Here is a 21277-nt window from a genome sequence, read left to right on the forward strand (position 1 = left end):
TAACACCAGGCAGAGAGTTTAAATGCCACCACTGCAGTTGGTGTGGAGCAGTTGTCGTCCACAGATCTTCTTCAGCACGAGCTCAGCTCCAGGGGGAAACACCCACACACGCTCGCAAGAACCGCAAAGGACCTATAACGCTTTCAGAGAAGACACAGCAGAGCCAGTGGACACTAATTCCAGCAAGACATGGAGCTTTTCGAGACCAACCCCTACTTCTTCGCAGACCAGCGCTTTTACGAAGGCGGCGATAACTTCTTCCAGTCCAGGCTCACCGGAGGCTTCGACCAAGCTGGATATCAGGACCGAAGCTCCATGATGGGCTTGTGTGGAGATGGAAGGATGCTGTCAAATGGAGTGGGGCTGGAGGACAAACCATCTCCGTCTTCAAGCCTCGCTCTGTCCATGTCTCCTCACCAGGAGCAGCAGCACTGTCCGGGTCAGTGTCTGCCCTGGGCCTGCAAGGTGTGCAAGCGCAAGTCCGTGACCATGGATCGACGGAAAGCCGCCACTTTGAGGGAGAAGAGGAGGTTGAAGAAAGTCAATGAGGCCTTTGAGGCTCTTAAGAGGAGCACGCTCATGAATCCCAACCAGAGGCTGCCCAAGGTGGAAATCCTGCGCAGTGCCATCCAGTACATCGAGAGGCTCCAGGCACTGGTCAGCTCTCTTAACCAACAGGAACACGAGCAGGGAAACCTGCATTACAGAGCTGCGGCTCCTCAAGGGGTGAGTGAAGCTTGGGGAATTAGGGCAGATGTACGGTGGGCTTTTCCAATGACATACAGTATACACTGTCAAACAGGACTGTACTTCTCTAACTGGCATTTTTTAAAATTCAGGCATTTTTTTTTTTGACAGTATATAGTTTTATGGGCATTTAACTTCTATTGAAAAAAAAAAAAAATTGTCTTTCATTCATTGAGAATATTTGTCAAGATGACAGTAAAGTAAGAAATGAGCATGCACTGCAAATAATTAAATAAATAAAATAATTATTTAAACTGAAATTTCAAAAATAAATTAAATTGCATTTTGTCATACATTCATTAATTGAGATTACTTGTCAAGATGGTAAAGTCAGAAATTTAAGGTTAGGTACAGCCTTAAATTGAGAAGTCAGAAACGAGCATGCATTGCAAAAAAAAAGTAAGAAAAACAAAGAGAAATAAAAAATAATTAAACACATTTATTTAAATTGAAAAGTAAAAAATAAATTAAATAGCATTTTTTCATACATTCATTAATTGAGATTATTTGTCAAGATGTCGATAAAGTCAGAAATTTAAGGTTAAATACAGCCCTAAATGCAGAAGTCATAAATGAGCATGCATTGCAAAAAAATCAAAAACAAACAAACAAAAAAACAATACATTTAAAATAATACATTTAATTCAAGGCTAAATACAGCCTTAAATGCATAAGTCAGAAATGACCATGCATTGCAAAAAAAATAAAAAGAAAAAGAAAAAAGAATATATAAAATAAAAAATATATACATTTATTTAAATTAAAATATAAACAATAAATAACATTTATTTAAGACTAAATACAGCCTAAAATGCAAAGCCAGAAATGACCATGCACTGCATGATAAGTAAAATAAATAAATAAATAAATAAATAAATAAAAATAAATAAATACATTTATTGAAATGTAAGCAGTAAATTAAATTCCAGTTTTTTTATACATTCATTAATTGAGATTCTTTGTCAAGATATCAGTAAATTCAGAAATTTAAGGCCTTAAATGCAGAATGCTTTACAAAAAAAGCATAAAATCAATAAATACATAAAAATTAAAAAGCTAAATTTGATTTTCTCATTAACTGAGAACATTTGTCAAGATGTTGGACGTTTTTTGCATTAATGTAGTATTGTCATAGAGTAAATAGCATATTTAATTCTTTTTTTAAAACATTAGAACACCCGTTTAAAATCATTCAAATCAAATGTGTAAAGGATAATAGGTTGCCGTGTGCGGTGCTTGATTCATAGCTGGTTTATGACGGTTGTTAGGGTCTTGTGGAATAGCTTGCGATGTGACTGACAGTAGTGTGTGTTTGTGTGTAACAGGTGTCGTCCTCTAGCGATCAGGGCTCTGGCAGCACCTGCTGTAGCAGTCCAGAGTGGAGCAGTGCGTCTGAGCACTGTGCCCCTGCCTACAGCTCCACCCATGAGGGTAAGACCACTACATCTACACTCATTAGCCTAACATTTGGAAACTTCCATTAAATGTACATTAAAAACAACTTGCCTGGCAAACATGTGACAGTCTTCTCTAATTCCCTCAGATCTCCTGAACGACGATTCCTCAGAGCAAACCAACCTAAGGTCCCTGACGTCTATTGTGGACAGCATTACAGGAACAGAAGTGACTCCAGTTGCCTATTCAGTGGACATAAGCAAATAAATGAGGAGGGTGATGGCACCATTACGTTCAGACCAGCTTTCACCGACCGTAGCAGCACTATGTATGACACCCAAGGCGAACGAAGAACCTTTTAAAAGTCCTAAAAGCCTTGGGGGCTTAATTTCCAAACAAATCTTGAGGTCCATATGAATATATTTCCAAATGTTTCTTATCTCTGTGGGAATAAGAACGAATTCTAAGCCTAATTCCTGCTTAAACTTAAGACAGTCAGGCCAATATATAATTCATAGTTTGTACTTTTTCCCTCGATTCCTTTATTTTTGCATTCTGTTTGTGTGTGCTTTATGCTTACCAACAAAAAAACATTTGTGGGTCCAATGTTTTACTTCTGGTTTTGACCAATTTCTGCTTAATTTAAACTAGTTCCGAATGCCAGTCATGTAAATATGTTCCTATTTTCTACAGAGTGGTTTTGTTATTTTATTTTGTATTTTTCGGTGTGCTTGGAATAATTTATTTGACTTTTATAATAAAGATTGTTGTGTATTTGTATAAATTCATGTTATTTCCTTTTTTATTTGCTGATTGGATCATCTAAATTATCATTTTGTGGCACCCATCCACTCTTACAGCAAGAAAAAAGTGGGTAAGAGAATCTGTGGCCACAGTCCATGTTTCATTAAATTGTTCCCTAGGTGACTCATGATTTAACTAAAATGAGGGAACAAATTAATAAATCATAGGAACAAATTCTTAATTCATAGCCACGAAATCTTTAATTTCCCACCCGTATGTTTACCACAGTAAGAGATGTGAAAACGTGAATGACAATAAATAAACACGCAAAATTAGAAGCTAAGACAGTGAGAATTTGGAAAAGAAATATGAAATATTAATAAATTTGTGGAATTCATGACAAACCGTTAAGACAGAACACAAAGCCACGTATAAAAGGTTTGCACTTATGTCACACGGCTATACTGGCGATACTCGGATGTAAACAACAGCATGAATTACACGATTAATGTACTACTGAATACACTGTTCTGCTAATTTATGCTGTCCAAACCATGGAATTGTGTATAGAGAAGGACAAACTGAAATTAATAGGTGGTAAAGATACGTACAAGCAGTAGGCCTATTAATTAAGATATTAGACTAATATTTCACCTACCTGACTAGAAATGATAAGGACAAACACGAATGTTGTCAAGACTCTTGCCCTGGAAAACCCTGGTTCAGTTTGGCCAATCAAACGCATTTTGTTCCTCATACAGTTTTTTCACACTTCTCCTTGATTTGTTAGAACTTTTGGCAGTTTATAGTACTCCAAATGTTTTTCCTTGTCCAACTGATTAGTACAGCTCAAAACATGACAATAATTGACCATTTCCAGCGGCAATAATCCGCAAAATGTGCGAGTTTCGTTCAGTTCAGTGGCATTGTTTACTCAAATGGCTGATGAAAACACTTTATCGTTTTAAATCTATGGGCTGGAATGGCACGAATCTAAAAGCATGGTCGCGATGTAGCCTAACATTTGCCTGCCAACCCATTATTCCTCTTAAAAACAAAGCTTTGTACCTCACTTGTGTCATAATACTCACATAAATATGTTTCATGTAAGCGAGTGTGTTTTGCGTAGCACCACCGGAGGAAGCGGTTCACTCACTGACGCGCGCACGCCACAGGTTCAAAAGCCAATAATGTAAATTGCAAACATTGCGATTGTGTTTTAAAATAGAAGAACAAGGACCATGAAACCATGTAAAAAGGCTCATCAATCATCGGTCAACGTGACAGGATATGAAACAGTCCACAGAGTGACGAAGCTGCGTTCTGAGTGGCATTTGCACATCCTGACATTTTGGCGGCACTGAATCTAAACAATGCCACCTGACCTAACCGAATGAAACAAACATATTTTACTGATTATTGCTGCTGAAAATGGTCAATTATTGTCATGTTTTGGGCTGTTCTAATTGGTCGGACTTGGAAAAACATTTGTAGACTGCCAAAAGTTATAAGCAAATCAAGGAGAAGAGTGCAAAAAGCTGTCTGAGGGACAAAAGGCGTTTGTGGTTGGCTAAACTGAACCAGGATTTCCAGGGCAAGAATCTTGACAACATTTGTGTTTGTTCTTATCATTTCTGGTCAGGTAGGTGAAATATTAGTCTAATATCTTAATTAATAGGCCTACTGCTTGTACGTATCTTTACCACCTTTTAACTTTAGTTGTGCCCTTTCCTGCTTACTAAGTCCTTCTCTGTATGATTTAGCAACGTCCACGTATTTTTTCTGTGGTTTAGACAGCATAAATTAGCAGAACAATGTATTTAGTAGTACATTAAACATGCAGTCTATACTGTTGTTTACATCTGAGTATTTCCAATATGGCCGCGCATGGGGGTAACTGACCAAACCTTGTGAAAAACAGCCTCTACTAAGGCTGATAATTAATCGCTTTATTGATCTTTAATTTAAGTCTTTAATTTACTCTCCCAGCATTCCCATTAATCTTTAAAAAAACATGCTTCAGCTTTAGACTTTGTGCAAGAAAAACAGCAATAAAAATCCATGAAATGATTTATAATACATAAGGTAAATATTTATTTTATATATTCATATATAATTATTTGTGACAGCTTTTTACATTTAAAGTGGAAAAAAAACTCTGAGCAGTACTAAACAAACATCACATTAAAAGAAAAAAATCTCACTTTTTCAACCACATGCTTTATGTGGAATCTGCATCTACTCTATACAGAATTATATACATAAATCAGCTATTTACACACACACATTAAACCTTACATGCACACAAAAGAGAAAAGAGAGCTTGTGAGGGTTAGAGAGAGAGAGAGAGACCTGCACCTGTTTTACAGTTCACATTACTGTCAAGAGCTACAGAAACAAATTAGCGTAAAAATGACCATCACAGGAGAACACGCTGCAAAGCAAGAGGCTTCAGTTACTCCACCACCGTCGCATCAGGGAAACGTCTCGTCATTGTACTAACTTGGTCCTCGTCAAGGCATTTTTTTAGCAAGCCACTAAAAGATCAAATAGATATTCAGCGGTTCCGCTGAACATAAAAGAGGCATTAAAAATGAAGCAGAATCAACTAAACTGGCTGTGAAAAGCTAGGCACAATTGGCAGATCGAGGCTTAAAAAAGAGCAGCACACCACAGGATTTCAAGTTCAAGTGTTTGATTTATGATATATTCCTTTAGGTTTGTGGTAATGTCGACTGAGAGCGAGAAATAGAGGCAAGAGATGCTACAGTGATTGTCAAGTTTAGTGGCATGCATGCTCCACCGGACGCCCCAATGCCAACAGTGACCCACACAGCACAAACGAGACTTCAATCATTCATTTCATAGGACAGACTTAGGAATGACAATGATTTTTTTTGTATGTATAAAATGAAAAACAGTCACTTCTATTCATACTTCTCTTTTTTTAATAGAGAGCACTTTTTTAAAGTAAGAACATGATTTGTCAGCATTGTGTAACACTTGTAATACACATACACACATATTCACACAGTACAGTAGCTGCCACAATAGCACGATACATCCTGTGAATTACAGAAAATACTGTTTTTTAAAAAAAATGAAGAAATGCCCAACACTGACACGCACTCCTAAACGGTTTGGTAGGTAGGTTGCTCGAGAACCATTTGCTCCCGTCGTGAAGCTGAATTTCAAGTGGCGGAGATCACATTTGTTCGCAGGTCCTACAGCACGTGCATCTTTTTTTGTTTTTTTTTCTCCTGATGCTAAGTGAACTGAAGTCTATTGCTTTCCCTGATGCTCGACGATATTTAGCATCATGGCTTTATACGATCTCGAAGTCCTGGAAGTGTGTTAGGTGGATAAGCACTGCTGATGTGAACACAAACGCACGTTTCTTCAGTCACCGACTACAACAGCGTTCTAGCAGACGGAGCTGTCTAACCGACAGGAAACAGTCACAACTGAGACTTTAAAATTTGTATGATATATTCATCTCCATATACAAGTCTGATATATATTTCCATAAAAAACATAATAGCGTAATTTTCTGTTTTTCATATATACAGAGACGTTGATTAATATTTTGCATAACCAAAGGGGAGAAAGCCTTATACAGTAAAATGCCAACGGCACACCCAAAGGAGCAGACTAGCACTGACAGACTACAGGGCCAAGTACACCAGTTAAGTACGACCACCACAAAGACTATAGAACCGGGATTACTGGGAAACAACTGATATGACGAGATTTTCTATGCGTTCCACGCGTTCAGAGTTTGAAAGTCATCTTTCTGTCCCCCTCTATTGCACGGTGTCCAAGAAAGCTCTGGTGATGTTCAGGACAGGGGGAGAGGTGGAGGTAAACCCTTCCCTCGTCCTTTCAAGGTGTCCCCAGATTTTGGCATATTTCATTCTCGAAAGGCCGCAAGCATGTGTCCGTACAGGTAGTGGGAATGCACTGGCAGGGAAATGAGAGGATAACACAAGCAAAGTCATATTTTTGAAGTGTTTTAAAAATGTGTATGTTCAGGGTTCGATACAAGTTAATGTAACGCATGTTAGATGATAAAAAAAGCAGTCAGAAACAGTGTAGACACTAGCAGTCCTGCTCCCTCTTTACCTCATGTCATGCGTCTTGAAATATGTAGTAGAAAACCCTTGAATGAATTACATTATTTAAAAAATCCACATCATTTTATACATATTTTGGACTATGGGGGCGCCATTATTTCTGGTGACAAGCTATTGGCGGTACCTGTTGCTATTTTTACCGCAACACAACTCGTAAAATAAATTTCTGATACGATGACCACAGCTACTGAAAGAGCTTACAGGTGGCGAAGGATATAAGCGCAGGATCAAACCAAATGCCCAACGATTGAATTTTCCCCACAAGGAGTCTAAATCCCTCTGGATATCGAGAAATCCGTGCTGAGAAACTCCTTCAGTTCCTGTGGCGTCATGACATGACGTTTGTAAGCTTTTTCAGTAGCTGTGGTCTACTAAAAGCCTCAACATCAGGGCTAGTGGAGAAAACAAAGACACGGGTCTTTATGAAGTTTTATTTGTCCACAGGCATCTTTCCATGCTTTTCTGTTCTTTTTATCGCTGAGAAAGCAGTGAAGACTTGCATCGCTTCTCGTTGCCCTCCGACTGCAAGATTACAACCAAAAGCCGCACAATGTGGCATCGTATCTGTATTTTATTTTCCAAGTTGTATTGCAGTAAAAATAGAAACAGGTAGCAACAGTAGCTCATCGAGTGCAACCATTTGATGTCACTAAAAATAATGGCGACCCATTGTCCAAAATATGTATAAATCGATGTGGAGTATAAACAGAGACAGCAAAAGATGTAAGCTCATATGTCAAACATGTCCGTCTAGAGCTTAAAAAAAAAACAGTAAAAGCAGGGAAGAGGAATGAAAAAATGCTTTCTGTGTCAAAGGCCAATTCATATAACTTCTATTTCTGTTTTAAAATAGACATTATGCTACAAATTCTTTGCTTTACTTGTACCGAACCCTGAAGAACATTTTACACTGACATAATTATAAAATGTGATATTTAAATATTATATAATCACACACACTAAATGTATTTTTGAATAAATTATGTAAAGAGAAAAAAGGTCATGAGCTCATGTTCATATAATCCATGAGACTGAATAAATATACATTACAAGACATTAAAAATGCAGTCCAATCAGTACTACATTTATGGATGCCAGGTATAGATTATGTTTTTATTGGCTACTAGGTGGTTCCTAGTGTGTTGCCAGGATTATATGAACTTTCATTTCATTTTCTGTTTTATAGAAGTTTACGCTCACTTCCAGAACAAAAATGCACAGATAACTTACTCAGCCCCTTGTCATCCAAGATTCATGTCTTTCTTTTCTCAGTTGTAAAGAAATAGTTTTTTGAGGAAAACATTTCAGGAATTTTCTCCATATAGTGGACTTCTATGGTGCCCGTAAGTTTGAACTTCCAAAATGCAGTTTAAATGCAGCTTCAAAGGGCTCTAAATGATCCTAGCCGAGAAAAAACTGTCTTATCTAGTGAAACGATCTTTAAGTCTCCAAAAAATTGACAATTACTGTTTAACCTCAAATGCTCATCTTTTCTAGCACCGCGTGAACTCCGGTTCAATACAGTTAAAGTTTGTCAAAAAAATCCCATCTTAGTTTCTTCTCCAACTTCAAAATTGTCCTACATCGCTGCAGTAGTACAGACCAAGTGTTTACAAAGTAAACGTGCAAAGAAGGTCAAAAGCCCATTACAAAACAGCAATGTAGGGCAATTTTTAAGTTGGGGGAGAAAATGATGAGATTTTTTCGACCTACCCTAACAGTCTTGAACCAGAGTGCACAGAGTATGCATGCACATCAAAGAGCTAGACAAGATAACCATTTGTGGTTAAAAGGTGTATAAAATGTAATGGAAAAAAGTGATTAATTTGCTAGATAAGACCCATCCTTCCTTAGCTGGGATCGTTTAGAGCCCTTTGAAGCTGCATTTAAACTGCATTTTGGAATTTCAAACTCGGGGGTACCATTAAAGTCTACTATATGGAGAAAATTCCTGAAATGTTTTTGTCAAAAAACATAACTTCTATTTGACTGAAGAAAGAAAGACATGAACATCTTGGATGACAAGTGGGTGAGTAAATTATCTATAAACTTTTTTTTCTGGAAGTGAACTAATCCTTTAAATTTTGCATTCATAAACTCAAAAGAAAACCGACCATTCATGTACTATACACTCTAAAAAGTACTAGATTTAAAAACAACCAAGCCCTGGCGGAAATATGGACAAACCCAGCGGTTGGGTCAAATGTTTACTATATTTCTTGCTTAAAATTAACCCAAAACAGCTTGGAAATTAACATTTATTAATATGTTCAATAAATTCTTTATATCAATAAAACATTTTTAATTTCTTATTAATAAATGTTCATCTTTGGATTGTTGCTAATGCCTCTAGTAATTATGTGTCTGACTAAATGTATAACCTATTTTGGGAATAATTTTAAAACTGTCACATAGTAATCTTTTAAAAAATAGCTGAGTTAAATAAAACTACCCAGAAGGTTGAGTTAAACATCCAACCCAACCACTCTGTCAAAACAACCCAATTGCTGGGTTTGTTCTTATTTCACCTAGCACTGGGTTGTTTTTTATAACCCATCTTTTTCAGAGTGTACAAAAAGTAAAAAAAAATAAATAAAAAAAAAATGCCAACCACAAATGATTCCGATTATCATTAAACATCTCTGAGCAGAAAGGCTACAGTGACCAGCTTACCTGTTAGTGTGAGTGCAGTGATTAGTAAAAGCAAGTTAACAGGAGTAAGTCCTGACAGCTGAAGGGTCTAGTCTCTGCGGGGCCGGGGGACCGGCTGCTGAACCACAGAGACACAGAAGGGAGAAAACATGCAGTGACAAAATGGACCCTGACCAGTGCCATTAGTATTAGTTACTTCAAACACATGCTTTCACAGTCAATATGCATTCATGTTTTCGCAATTAGTGTTGCAAGATATACTGTAAAAGAGTTCGAGACGGCACTACTTGTTAGTACTGTACCGCAACCATTAAAGAGCAATGTGGTAATGGCAATGCTGAACTCATTTCACCCTCGTAAAACACCCTGCCCCCCCTTTTCTACCTTCTGGTTGCAGCTGTTTCTTGGGCACAGCAGACATAGAGGGAGGAATGGACATGGTGTTGAGGCGGAAACTAGCGGGAAGAGTCTCTATGGACCCTGGCATCATACCCAGGCCCTGGCCGTCCCTCGGCCTGAAGCGCTTACGCCACGATGGAGACCTTCGGAATGACTTGTCATCGCACTGTTGGAAGAGATGACATCACAACAACTGGGGTAAGATACTGTTCAAAAACTATGACAGCGGAATCCAAATGTTCACCAACCTCTTCCAGGCGTCGATCCGTTCCTAATGCTAAGACGTTATTAAATTCCCTCTCCAAAATCTGCCTGGCCTGGAAGACAGAGATACAAGACTTTAGAATAGGGATGCACCGGTTGACCGGCCATAAATCGTTTTTTTTTTTCCGGAAGTGTGTACGCGGGCCGCGGCATTCGATTCATTCAGAAACATGTCACTTGTGTGGAGGTTTATCGAAATCTGTGAGCAGGACGTAAAGATTGCAATCTGCAATGTCTGAAAAGGACAGCAGCTTTCCTGTGCTTGCTGAAGTTGCGCGAGCATACCTGTCCTCGCCCTGCACAAGCGCGGACAGCGAACGTTTGTTCAGCTCAGCTTCTCACGTGACAGATGAAAAGAGAAACAGACTCATTTGTGACAAAACTGAGATGCTTCTTTTTGTAAAAAAAAAAACAAAAAACAAAAAAAAAAGTCTGTTCTGTTAAGAATGATTTTTATTATTTCACTTTAAAATGCCTGTTGGCTTACTGTTTTACTTTACTAAAAGCATGTTTTACTTATTAAACTGTATTTAATTTTTTTTTAATTTCAGATGTCAGATGCTATTGGTTCAATAGCCAAAGCCAGTTTGGCCTGTTAAATACTAAATAAACATGTTGTTTATGTTGTTTACTTGCATAACTTCTTGTTTTAAAAAAAAACTGACATCGGTATCAGAATCGGCCATGAAAAATCATGATCGGTGCATCCCTACTTTAGAAATACTCTCAGTATGCCGAACCACCATATCAGAATTTTCTATGCTAGAACAATAAATAAGTTATCACCATAAACATTAAGCAGGTTTGGACCAGCTTTAAACTGCTTTTAAACATCTGTGTGCTCCTCACCTGAGTGTTCTGCATGGGGATCTGTAGGATGAGGGCCAAGCTGCTGAAGTCAAACATCTCATCTAGGGCAATGAGAGCTCCATGCACACCGCTTTCCAGCAGGTTATTACTGTACTCTTTCAGACCGATGTTTTGAACCCACTGCATAACGTGATCATTGGTCCACACCAGGGTATCTGTAAGTGACAATGGTAAGTGACTATAATACGAGGAAGGTTTTTCTTACAAGAAACTGTAAAATGCCCATAAAGTGACTCTCAGAGCAGTTCTATAGATTATGTTTAATTGTTTATCTACTCATATATTGAGGCGACAGAGGCTGAAAACACTGAGAGTTTCACCTGCTTCGATATGTGTGTAGTACACTGCGCCATTCATTCATACTGAGACACGCAGAACATGCAGGTTCGTATTTAAATAGTATTTTTGCAGCTTAATATTCAGACACGCATTAAGTGTACTGATCTAGTTTTGATTTATTCATCCATATTCATCCATCCATTAAATACACTATTTTAATGGTTCTCTGATATGTGAGAACCATGAACGTAAATGTGTCTTCTAAGGACATATTTTACATCTAAGGGGTTCGGCTGACAAAAAGTTGTCCTGTTGTAAAACATAAAAATACCGAATTCTCAACAACAGGTGTATTGTAATGTACAGTTGCTGTGATATAAAATGACTTTGATCAGACCACCTCTAACCCATGCAGTGAACATTAATGAAGCGAATCGTCGAAGGGGTCTGTGTTTATACCAGTACTGGAAATATCTGTGTTTAGGTAACAGTATATGTGGAGTGTGATCATTTTGCACAGCTGGCCAGCCTGCTTTCTGTTTGTACAATCCTGTGCATAATGTGCTTAAGTGTGTGTGTGTCTTAAGCAGTTGGTGCGTGTGTCTTTAGCGATGTAGATGAAAGATTTTAAAAAGCTGTGACAGCTGTGTCAAGTTCATGTGTTATGCTGAAGTTCAGCCGGGCGCCGTCCCTTTAAATGGATTTGACACTAAAAAGCTCAGCTGTTGACCTCATGCATTCCTGCCACCAAAATGTCAATAACAAATATGGCCACTAGAGAGTGCTCTTCCCTTCAGTAATGAACCTAGACAGTGCATTTACAGTTATGTATTCATACCTTTGATGTCATGTTGAAAATCATCTCTTCGTCGCTCCAACTCCTTCCTGTCATAATTCAGCCTTTTTAAGCACATGATGCCATAGTGCAAACTAGCCCTGTGAGAATAGAATGAATATATCATTCAATATAAAGTCTGGTTCACACTGTGGTTGTTAAAAATGACCAATCACTGCTATGGTTTACCGGTGGAAGCTGTCCACCATCTTAAGATGTGTCCGCAGGTCTTTTTTAGTAAGATGATCCAGCATACGAGCATCAACCAAGCACTCCATGAAGTAGCTGCGGTATTGAGGCAGACCGAGACTGGGCAGCCACTCGTTCCCAATCCACTCATGATTCATGTCGCCATATGCTAGCGTCTGAGAAAGAAAGAAGATATTATTTCACTGTGCCACTGTCAACTGGATCCTACATGGGTTTAGTTTAGACATTTTAATTAGATCTTAATTTTTAATTTAGATCTTTAATTAGATAAAAATAAGTAAATCAATGAAAAAATACATTTAAAAAATAATACACGAATGCAGTTATCCTATGAAAGCCTGTTTCCGCCAATTTAGACCTTTTTTTTTCTCAGAAATAGGTATAGTCACAATTCTGAAAAATAAAGTTTATATCTCACAATTGTGACTTCTTAACAGGAAATTGCAAGTTAACTCAGAATCGTGAGAACTCATGTCAGTCTTTTTTATTCCTAAAAATTGGACTATATAACTCGCAATTGCGAGTACAAAAATCAGAATTGCAAAATATAAACTTGCAGCTTTTATCTTGCAATTCTGACTTTATTTCTCGCAGTTCCTACTTTATAACCAACAATTGCGATTTTATATCACAATTCTGAGAGAAAAGTCTGAATTGCGAGTTTAAGTCAGAGTTTAAGTGAGTTTAAGTCGCATTTGCAAGAAAGTTTTTATCTCACAATTTAGACTTTTTATCTTGCAATTCTGACTTTATAACTCACAATTGCGAGTTTATATCACACAATTGCGGGATATAACCTTGCGTTTGGAAGAAAAGAGTTTTTATCTCGCAATTCTGATTTTATAACTTGCAATTGCGAGTTTATATTGCGCAATTCTGACTTCATAACTCGCAATTGTGAGATGAAGTCAGAATTGCAGGATATAAACTTGCATTTGCAAGAAAAAAAGTAAGAATTGTGAGTTTTTATACAATATATATTGTTGTATAAAATAAAAACTAAATAAAATAAAATATTTATTGTAGTATACTAAATACATTTACATTATTTAATAATGTAAAAAATACTATAAGATATACTATAAAAAGAAACTATAATTTAATAGAAATATAAATTGCGAGACAAAAACTTTTTCTTGCAATTGCGAGTTTATATCACGCAATTATAGTTATTATTATATTATATAACTTCACATTTAGAAGAAAGTGTTTTTATCTCGCATTTCTGACCATTTCTTGCAATTCTGACTTTATAACTCGCAATTGCGATATAACCACATTTGCAAAACGTTTTTATTTTGCAATTCTAATTTTAGAACTTGCGACTGCGAGTTTATATCACGCAATTCTGACTTTATAACTCAGAATTGCGAGTTTTTATTCAATATAATATATTGCTGTATAAAATAGAAACTATAAATATTTATTGTAATAATACTAAATACGTTTACATTATTTAATAATATAAAAAATACTGTAAAATATACTATAAAAAGAAACTATAATTTAATAGAAATCTAAATAATAATAAATAAATATTTAATAAATAAAAAGAAATAATAAATACATACTTTTACATTATTTAATGTAAAAAATACTATACAAATAATACTATAATTTAATATAATGTTAATAATATTAATAATTTATGATATAAATAATTAATTATATGTTATATTTAATATTATGTTCTAATAATATGATTTAAAAATGTATTTAGGTCCATAAAAATTCATCGATTAAGACTACCAAGTTTTACCAACATCGTTGTATTTACACATACAGAATAACTGCATTTTAGTGAATATTTTAGTGAATTTTTCACTAAATTCGCCAGGGAGATGGATTAACAAGCGACCTGACCAATCATAATGCCGAATCTGCCATTTTGTCTGACAAACAAATCAGACAGGAGAGTAGATTAACTTTGGTGGACTCAAGCGTAATAAATAGTGTGTATGACATCTTTTTGCAGTTTAAATAAAATACTTTCTAGCAAAATAACTAAAAATAACTAGCAAATATGAAAAGATGATCAGTTCACGTGCCGCCTGAACTGAGGTGCTACAGCGATCTGTCACGACACACTAAAAAGCCGCAAAAAGGTATTTATTGTTTGATTTATTTAAAAAATGTCAAAATGTGAAAGCTAACATACCAAAAGTAATCTGCTCTGTATTGTCTGGTGGCACGTTTTTAGTTTCCTCTTTGCTCCACAAAGTATTTTTCACTGCGTGAGAACATGATGTGTGGCGTGAGAGCGGCATGTCTTGTCAGACATGGCAACAATAACTAAAAGGGGGCGAGTCTTTGCGAAGGGTCAATTCCATATGAAAATCTTATAAGACTGTAAATATTTTCACCATTAACATATCGGTCACCTACGCCATTACCATATCAAGCTAATAGACTTAAATAAATGGAAAGTGATAACCACGTAAAAGAAGTGACTGGAAGGCTCTTGGTTGCTCTCACCTGAGCCCAGCTTCCTTCCTCATTCTCCTGTCAGTCAAAGGTCAGCGTGTTAGAGCACAGAGGAGAGTGTTAACAAGGTTTTCTTCCAGTTAAACAAGCTCAGTCCAGTCAGAGCAGATGAAGTGCACACCAAGCAACAGTATTTGTGGTTGTTACTAAGTAACATTTATCGCAAAAGCAGTTAAATATGGAAATATTTTGCAAAGCGTCAGGACAGCATTCACACAGAAACATGCAAAAGGATTAATAAGCGCACTCTTTGGGTAGTTTGCAGGGTCAGAGGGGGATGGGGGTGGATTCAGGGGCAGCAGGCTGGGGGTTGTGAGGGCTGCGGAAGCGTGGCATATGCATGGCACCGCGGGCACAAGGGAGTCACCCAGATGGACTAACCATTTTGGTCGAGGTTGCCATGTTTTCCATCTCCTCGTGAGTCACCCACACATTTCCGGAAGACTGAACAGAGAAAAAAAGGCACGCACACAGATAAATGATCACACATGGCACAGCCCTCATAAGCACCTTTACAGCAAAGTCTCTTTAAGGCAAGTCGGTCCAGTTGGCAGTCAGGTTACTAACAGCTCCAGGCAATCATTTTTGATGTATCCAATAGGTGTACAGGTGGCTATTTAAATCTAAATTGGGACCAAGATCACAAATTTTATATTCATGTTTAAATAAAATACATTTTATAACAATATTTTATTTTAAATAAAATATAATTATTTTATTCCACTAATGATTAAAATAATAATTTTTTAAAAAGTATCAAATTACTATAATCATTTGTAAATTAATAATTCCAAATACAATAAAATAATTTTATTACAATATATTAATTTATACAATTATCATTATATAATTATTTTATAGAAATAATGATTAACATATTTATATGAAATGACAAAATTGTAGAAATTATTATTATTAATTAAAAAATAATAAAGTAATATACATTTTATACAAATACAAATTCCATGTTTTACATAAATAATTCTTATAAAGATTTTCATTTACAAAATAATAATTGAATACAACATAAAATTACTAATTTTTTAAATAAAATTACATTAATTAATTATCAATTTATTATTTTAATACAAAAATAAATAAATAAATACTTTTAAAAAATGTAATAGTTCCAAATAAAATAAAAATAAATTCTTAATTAAGACGATTTAATTTATACAATTATTATAATTTTATATAACTATTTTATATTAATAATGATTAACATAATTATATAAAATTACAATAATTTTAGAAATTATTAGAATCAATTAATTTATTTATTAATTCTAAAAAATAAAATAATATACATTTTATACAAATACAAATTCCATACATGTTTTATAGTATTAAAATAATAACTGAAAACATAAAATGACTATAATTTTATACAAAATTAATTTATTATCAATCCATTATTTTAATACAAAAATAAATTAGGTAACATTTTTTTTTTTCAAAAACTGTTATTATAAAGACAATTTAATTTATACAATTATCATTTTATATAAGTCTTTTATATAAATAATTATTAACATAATTATATAAAATGAAAATAACTATAAATTATTAGAATGAATGAATTCATTCTTATTAATCAATTAATTCTAAAATAATAAAATAAAATATATTTTATACAAATACATTATTTCTTTTATATAAAATATTATAAGGATTATTATTTATAAAACAATAGTTTAATAAAATATAAAATTACTATGATTTTATAAAACAACATATTAATTCATTATTCATTAATTGTTTTAATAATACATATTAAATACAATTAGTAAATATTACCATTTGTAAATTAATAATTTCAAATAAAATAAATACAATAAAATATAAATGATGATTAACATAATAATTATTTATAATTACACTAATTTGATAAATTACATATTTATTCATTATTAATAATTATTTTATATAAATAAGGATTAACATAAATAAGTACAATTACAATAATTGTATAAATTATTATATTTAATTATTAATTAATCCTAAAATAAAAATTAACTATAAAGATTGTTATATTGAAGGTTGTTATAAAGATTATTTCATTTATAACATACTAATGACAAAATAAATAAAATTACCATGATTTATAAAAATTAAATCTTAATTAATTATTAAAAATAAATTATGTATGGTTTGTTAGAATAGCACAATATTTAAAATTAATAAATTAATATTGGTAAATTAATAATTCTGAATAAAATAAATTAAATACAATAAAATATACATTTGGATTAACATAATAATTATTTAAAATTACAATAATTTTAACATATTCATTCATTATTAATAAAATATTTAATTAATAAAATAAAATCATCCCTAAACCATAGCACAGAGACAATGACAGACAATTACCTCAGCCTAACTTTTGATTCATTTTTGTTTTCAGTTTGAGATTGGATACGTGAAAATGAGAAAAAAATTAAATTACTAATTATATCATTATAAATAATTCATAATTTGCAAATTAATAATTCTAAAGAAAAAAAATATTTTATAACAAATTTAATTTAGTTTTTTACAAATCGTTAAATTATACAATTAATTATAATTTTTACATAATTATTTTATATAAATAATGATTAACATAATTAAACACAATTACAATAATTGTATAAATATTATAATGAATTATTAATTAATTAATTAATCGTAAAATAAAAAATTACCTAAAATCTGTTGTCATAAAGAGTATTTTTTTAAATTACTAATTACAAAACACATAAAATGACCATGCTTTTATAAATAATTAAAATAACATCTGAGACTGGGTATGTAAAAATGAGAAGGAAAAAAAAAATCTCTAAACCATAGCACTGTGGCAATGACAGACAACTATCACCGCTTAACTTTTGATTCATATTTGTGTTCAGTTTGAGACTGTATCTGTGATAATGAGCAGTTTAAGGTCAAGGCTCTTACTGTGCGTGAGGTGAGAGGAGCCGACGGACTCGTGAGCGACACCATTTCTTGAATGGCCAGCCTCAGCTTCAACCGATGCAGCGGGTTACTGATGCCGATCTCTCGCTGAATCTCTGTGTCCGACAGCGCCGACATGATGGCGCCGCTCTTCACGTTAGCACGACACGCCGCCACGTACCAAGCTGGCATGCCCACCCACAGCTGGAGGATGTCAGAGAGAAGACCGTCAAGATGCATCTTCGTTATCTCCATCATCATCAGAGCGAGTAAGTAATTATCGTAATTATTGTCATCCGTATCCCCCCCCCATGATTTGTGTGATTATAATCATGGAGATCATGAGTGCTGTGCTCATTACTGCACTGTGGGAGGGATGGTGGCTGATGTCTTTGTACCTCGAGCCAGGAGACCACAGTCGGGCCGTCCCACTGAGCAAAAGGAAGTCCTTTCCTCCTAGCATCCTCTAGCAGCTCATGTCTGATAGAAGACAAAAAAAGGTCAGAGCTTATAGAAAACACAATCCCAGACATCAAACTCACATCAGTCTGAATATACAGTATAAAGCATACAATTGGGGATATGGAGATTTTAATGCCTTTTTTTTTTTCAGGCTGATATACACTACCATTGAAAAATGTCACATTAATATTTTTAATGTTTCTGATTTGCTTTCAGCAGCCATTACTCAAGTCTTAATGTATTTATTTAGTTTTATTCAATATTTATTTTAATCAATTAATATAATATAATATAATATAATAATTTATTTTATTATATAGACTACCATTTAAAAGTTTGAGCTCTGTAAGATTTAAAAACGAAAACAGTATTAGCATTAATATTGTAATATATTATTACAATTTAAAATAACTGTTTTCTGTTTAATTCTGGTTTGAAACAATTTATTCCTGTGATGCAGCCATTACTCAACTGCTAATGTATTTATTTAATTTAATGTTTTATTTATTTAAATTAATATAATATAATATAATATAATATAATATAATATAATATAATATAATAATACTTAAAAATGCAGCAACAGCATTAATATTGGGAAATATCAGAAGGGAAAAATCAGTTTAATTCTATTTTAAAATGTAATTTTGAAATATAAAATGTCTATAAAATAATATATAATGTAAATACGATAATTTAGAAATATATAATGTATTTATTTATTATTTATTTATTTGTTTTTTTATTATATACACTACCATTTATACATTTGAGCTCTGTAAGATTTATTATTTTCACCAATTTTATATTTATTTGATTAAAAATACAGTAATAATATTAATATTGTGAAATATTATTACAATTTAAAATAAATGTTTTCTGTTTAATTCTATTTTAAAATGTAATTTATTCCTGTGATGGCAAAGCTGAATTTTTTAGCAGCCATTACTCAAGTCTTAATGTATTTATTTAGCTTTTTTAAATTTATATAAACAAATGTATTAATAATATAATATAATACAATGTTATGTAATGTAATTTAATGTAATATAATATAATAATTTTGTTTATTATATAAACTACCATTTAAAAGTTTGAGCACTGTAAGTTTTATTATGCTCACCAAGGTTGCATTTCTTTAATAAAAAATACAGTAAGAACATTAATATTATGAAATATTAGTTCAATTAAAAAATAACTTTTCTGTTTAAATTTATATTTTAATTTCTTGTGATGGCAAAGATAAATTTTTAGCAGCTATTACTCAACTCTTAATATATTTATTTAGTTTTATGTTTTATTTTTTTAAATACATTTATTAGTAATATAATATAATATATATTTTATTATATACACTATAATTTAAAAGTTTGAGCTCTGTAAGATTTATTATGCTCACCAAGGTTGCATTTATTTGATCAAAAATAGAGCAACAACATTAATGTGAAATATTATCACAATTTAAAATTATTGTTTTCTGTTTAATTCGATTTTTTAAAAAAGCTGAATTTACAGCACCCATTATTCATTGCTCAAGTATTTAAATACATTTATTTATTTATCTTCATTTTTATTAACTTATTTGAATCAGATTTTCATTGTATTAGAAAACAGCACCAGGCTATTCTTCTAACATCATTTATTTTTATTAGACTGCAAAGGCTATCCCATTTCTTTTCCTCGTCTAACACCAAAACAAGAAGCACACTTTGTTCTTAGCACAGTGCCAAAGAATGGACACACACACACACACACACACACAAACTCATCCACATGGCAGGTGCTAATTAGGAAACCTATTTTTTCTGTCACGCTAATGGTCAGGGGACAGAGATAAGATGTGGAGATGAGGACAGACTCTACAAGACAGAAAAGTACACTCAAATGAGGCCATGTTATTAGTGTACTATTAAGCATTATTTGTAACTTGTTTATCTGCAGGAAATGGCACTTCGCCATCCAATTGATCGGTCATTTGCTTTAATTGAGCTGTGTAATTAGGTAATAAGGATTAGGTCAGATTAGTGAAATGTCTGAGGGTGATTTGATGGGCGGCAGGGTAAAGGAGCTGTATGAGGGAAAACACACAGTGATACAGCAGAGAAGACCTACTTTTTCTTCATCCTGCGGTCTCGCTCTGCCTGTGTGCCCAGTTTGCTCAAGGTCATGGTGTCTCCAATGCTCATCTCGAAATCTGTCGCAACATATTAAAATACAGTTAGTTAAGGAGTATGTAATCTTCATTCACTTAATTGCAGGGTAATTGAAGATTTTTAATTTTAAGACCTGCACAAAAAAACAAATGCTGTTTATAGCCTTAAATTTGTTCAAACTTAATTTAAAGGGATAGTTTTTCCAAAAAATACTCACCCTTATGTCATTCCAAACCCATATGACCTTTGTTCATCTTCAGAACACAAATTAAGATATAAATATATAAGTATTCTGACCGTGCGTAGACAACAACACAACTGACAAGTTCAAGGCTCAGAAAGGTAGTAAGGACATTGTTAAAATAGTCCATGTGACGTCAGTGGTTCAACCGTAATTTTATGAAGCTACGTGAACACTGTTTCTGTGCAAAGAAAACAAAAGTAACACATTTATTCATAAATACGTCTGAAGGTTTCGACAGAAAGGATGGCTTGCAATTTTTTGCCCATCCTTACTTACTTGAACCAGAATATACAGACGATGAACTAAGAGAGGTGGACGTTCTCATGAACGCGTGTCAAAGCCTGACACAGAAGAGAAGAAATTATTAAATAAAGTCATAATTTTTGTATTCTTTGTGCACAAAAAGTATTCTCATAGTGGCATAACATTACAGTTGAACCACTGATGTCACATGGACTATTTTAATGAT

General features: G+C 33.6%; 2 protein-coding genes across 8 annotated transcripts in view; one reads left to right on the forward strand and one right to left on the reverse strand.

Annotated features, from left to right (window-relative positions):
* Positions 1-56: 56 nt before the first annotated feature.
* myog (myogenin) lies at positions 57-2879 on the forward strand. Its single transcript, XM_073825757.1, has 3 exons — positions 57-726; positions 2073-2178; positions 2291-2879. Exons 1-3 carry the CDS (start codon positions 190-192, stop codon positions 2407-2409), a joined length of 762 nt encoding a protein of 253 aa, XP_073681858.1. The 5' UTR covers positions 57-189; the 3' UTR covers positions 2410-2879.
* Positions 2880-4956: 2077 nt separating this feature from the next.
* The window catches only part of ppfia4 (PTPRF interacting protein alpha 4), a 147567-nt gene continuing 131246 nt past the window's right edge, over positions 4957-21277 (reverse strand). For 2 of the 7 annotated variants that reach the window (XM_073825360.1, XM_073825355.1), the window contains exons 19-30: positions 20524-20605; positions 18348-18429; positions 17953-18153; positions 15394-15456; positions 15004-15030; positions 12508-12683; positions 12322-12419; positions 11184-11359; positions 10319-10387; positions 10056-10236; positions 9693-9786; positions 4957-6846 (exon numbers count right to left, since the gene is read on the reverse strand). In XM_073825360.1, coding sequence (XP_073681461.1) covers positions 9728-9786; positions 10056-10236; positions 10319-10387; positions 11184-11359; positions 12322-12419; positions 12508-12683; positions 15004-15030; positions 15394-15456; positions 17953-18153; positions 18348-18429; positions 20524-20605 — 1214 coding nt within the window. In that variant the 3' untranslated portion in view covers positions 4957-6846; positions 9693-9727. Of the gene's footprint in view, positions 6847-9692; positions 9790-10055; positions 10237-10318; positions 10388-11183; positions 11360-12321; positions 12420-12507; positions 12684-15003; positions 15031-15393; positions 15457-17952; positions 18154-18347; positions 18430-20523; positions 20606-21277 lie in introns of all 7 variants that reach the window. The other 5 variants (XM_073825357.1, XM_073825354.1, XM_073825358.1 and 2 more) reach the window with 4 other exon arrangements.

Source organism: Garra rufa, chromosome 20 (genome assembly GCF_049309525.1).
Source record: "Garra rufa chromosome 20, GarRuf1.0, whole genome shotgun sequence".
NCBI classification, from domain to species: domain Eukaryota; kingdom Metazoa; phylum Chordata; class Actinopteri; order Cypriniformes; family Cyprinidae; genus Garra; species Garra rufa.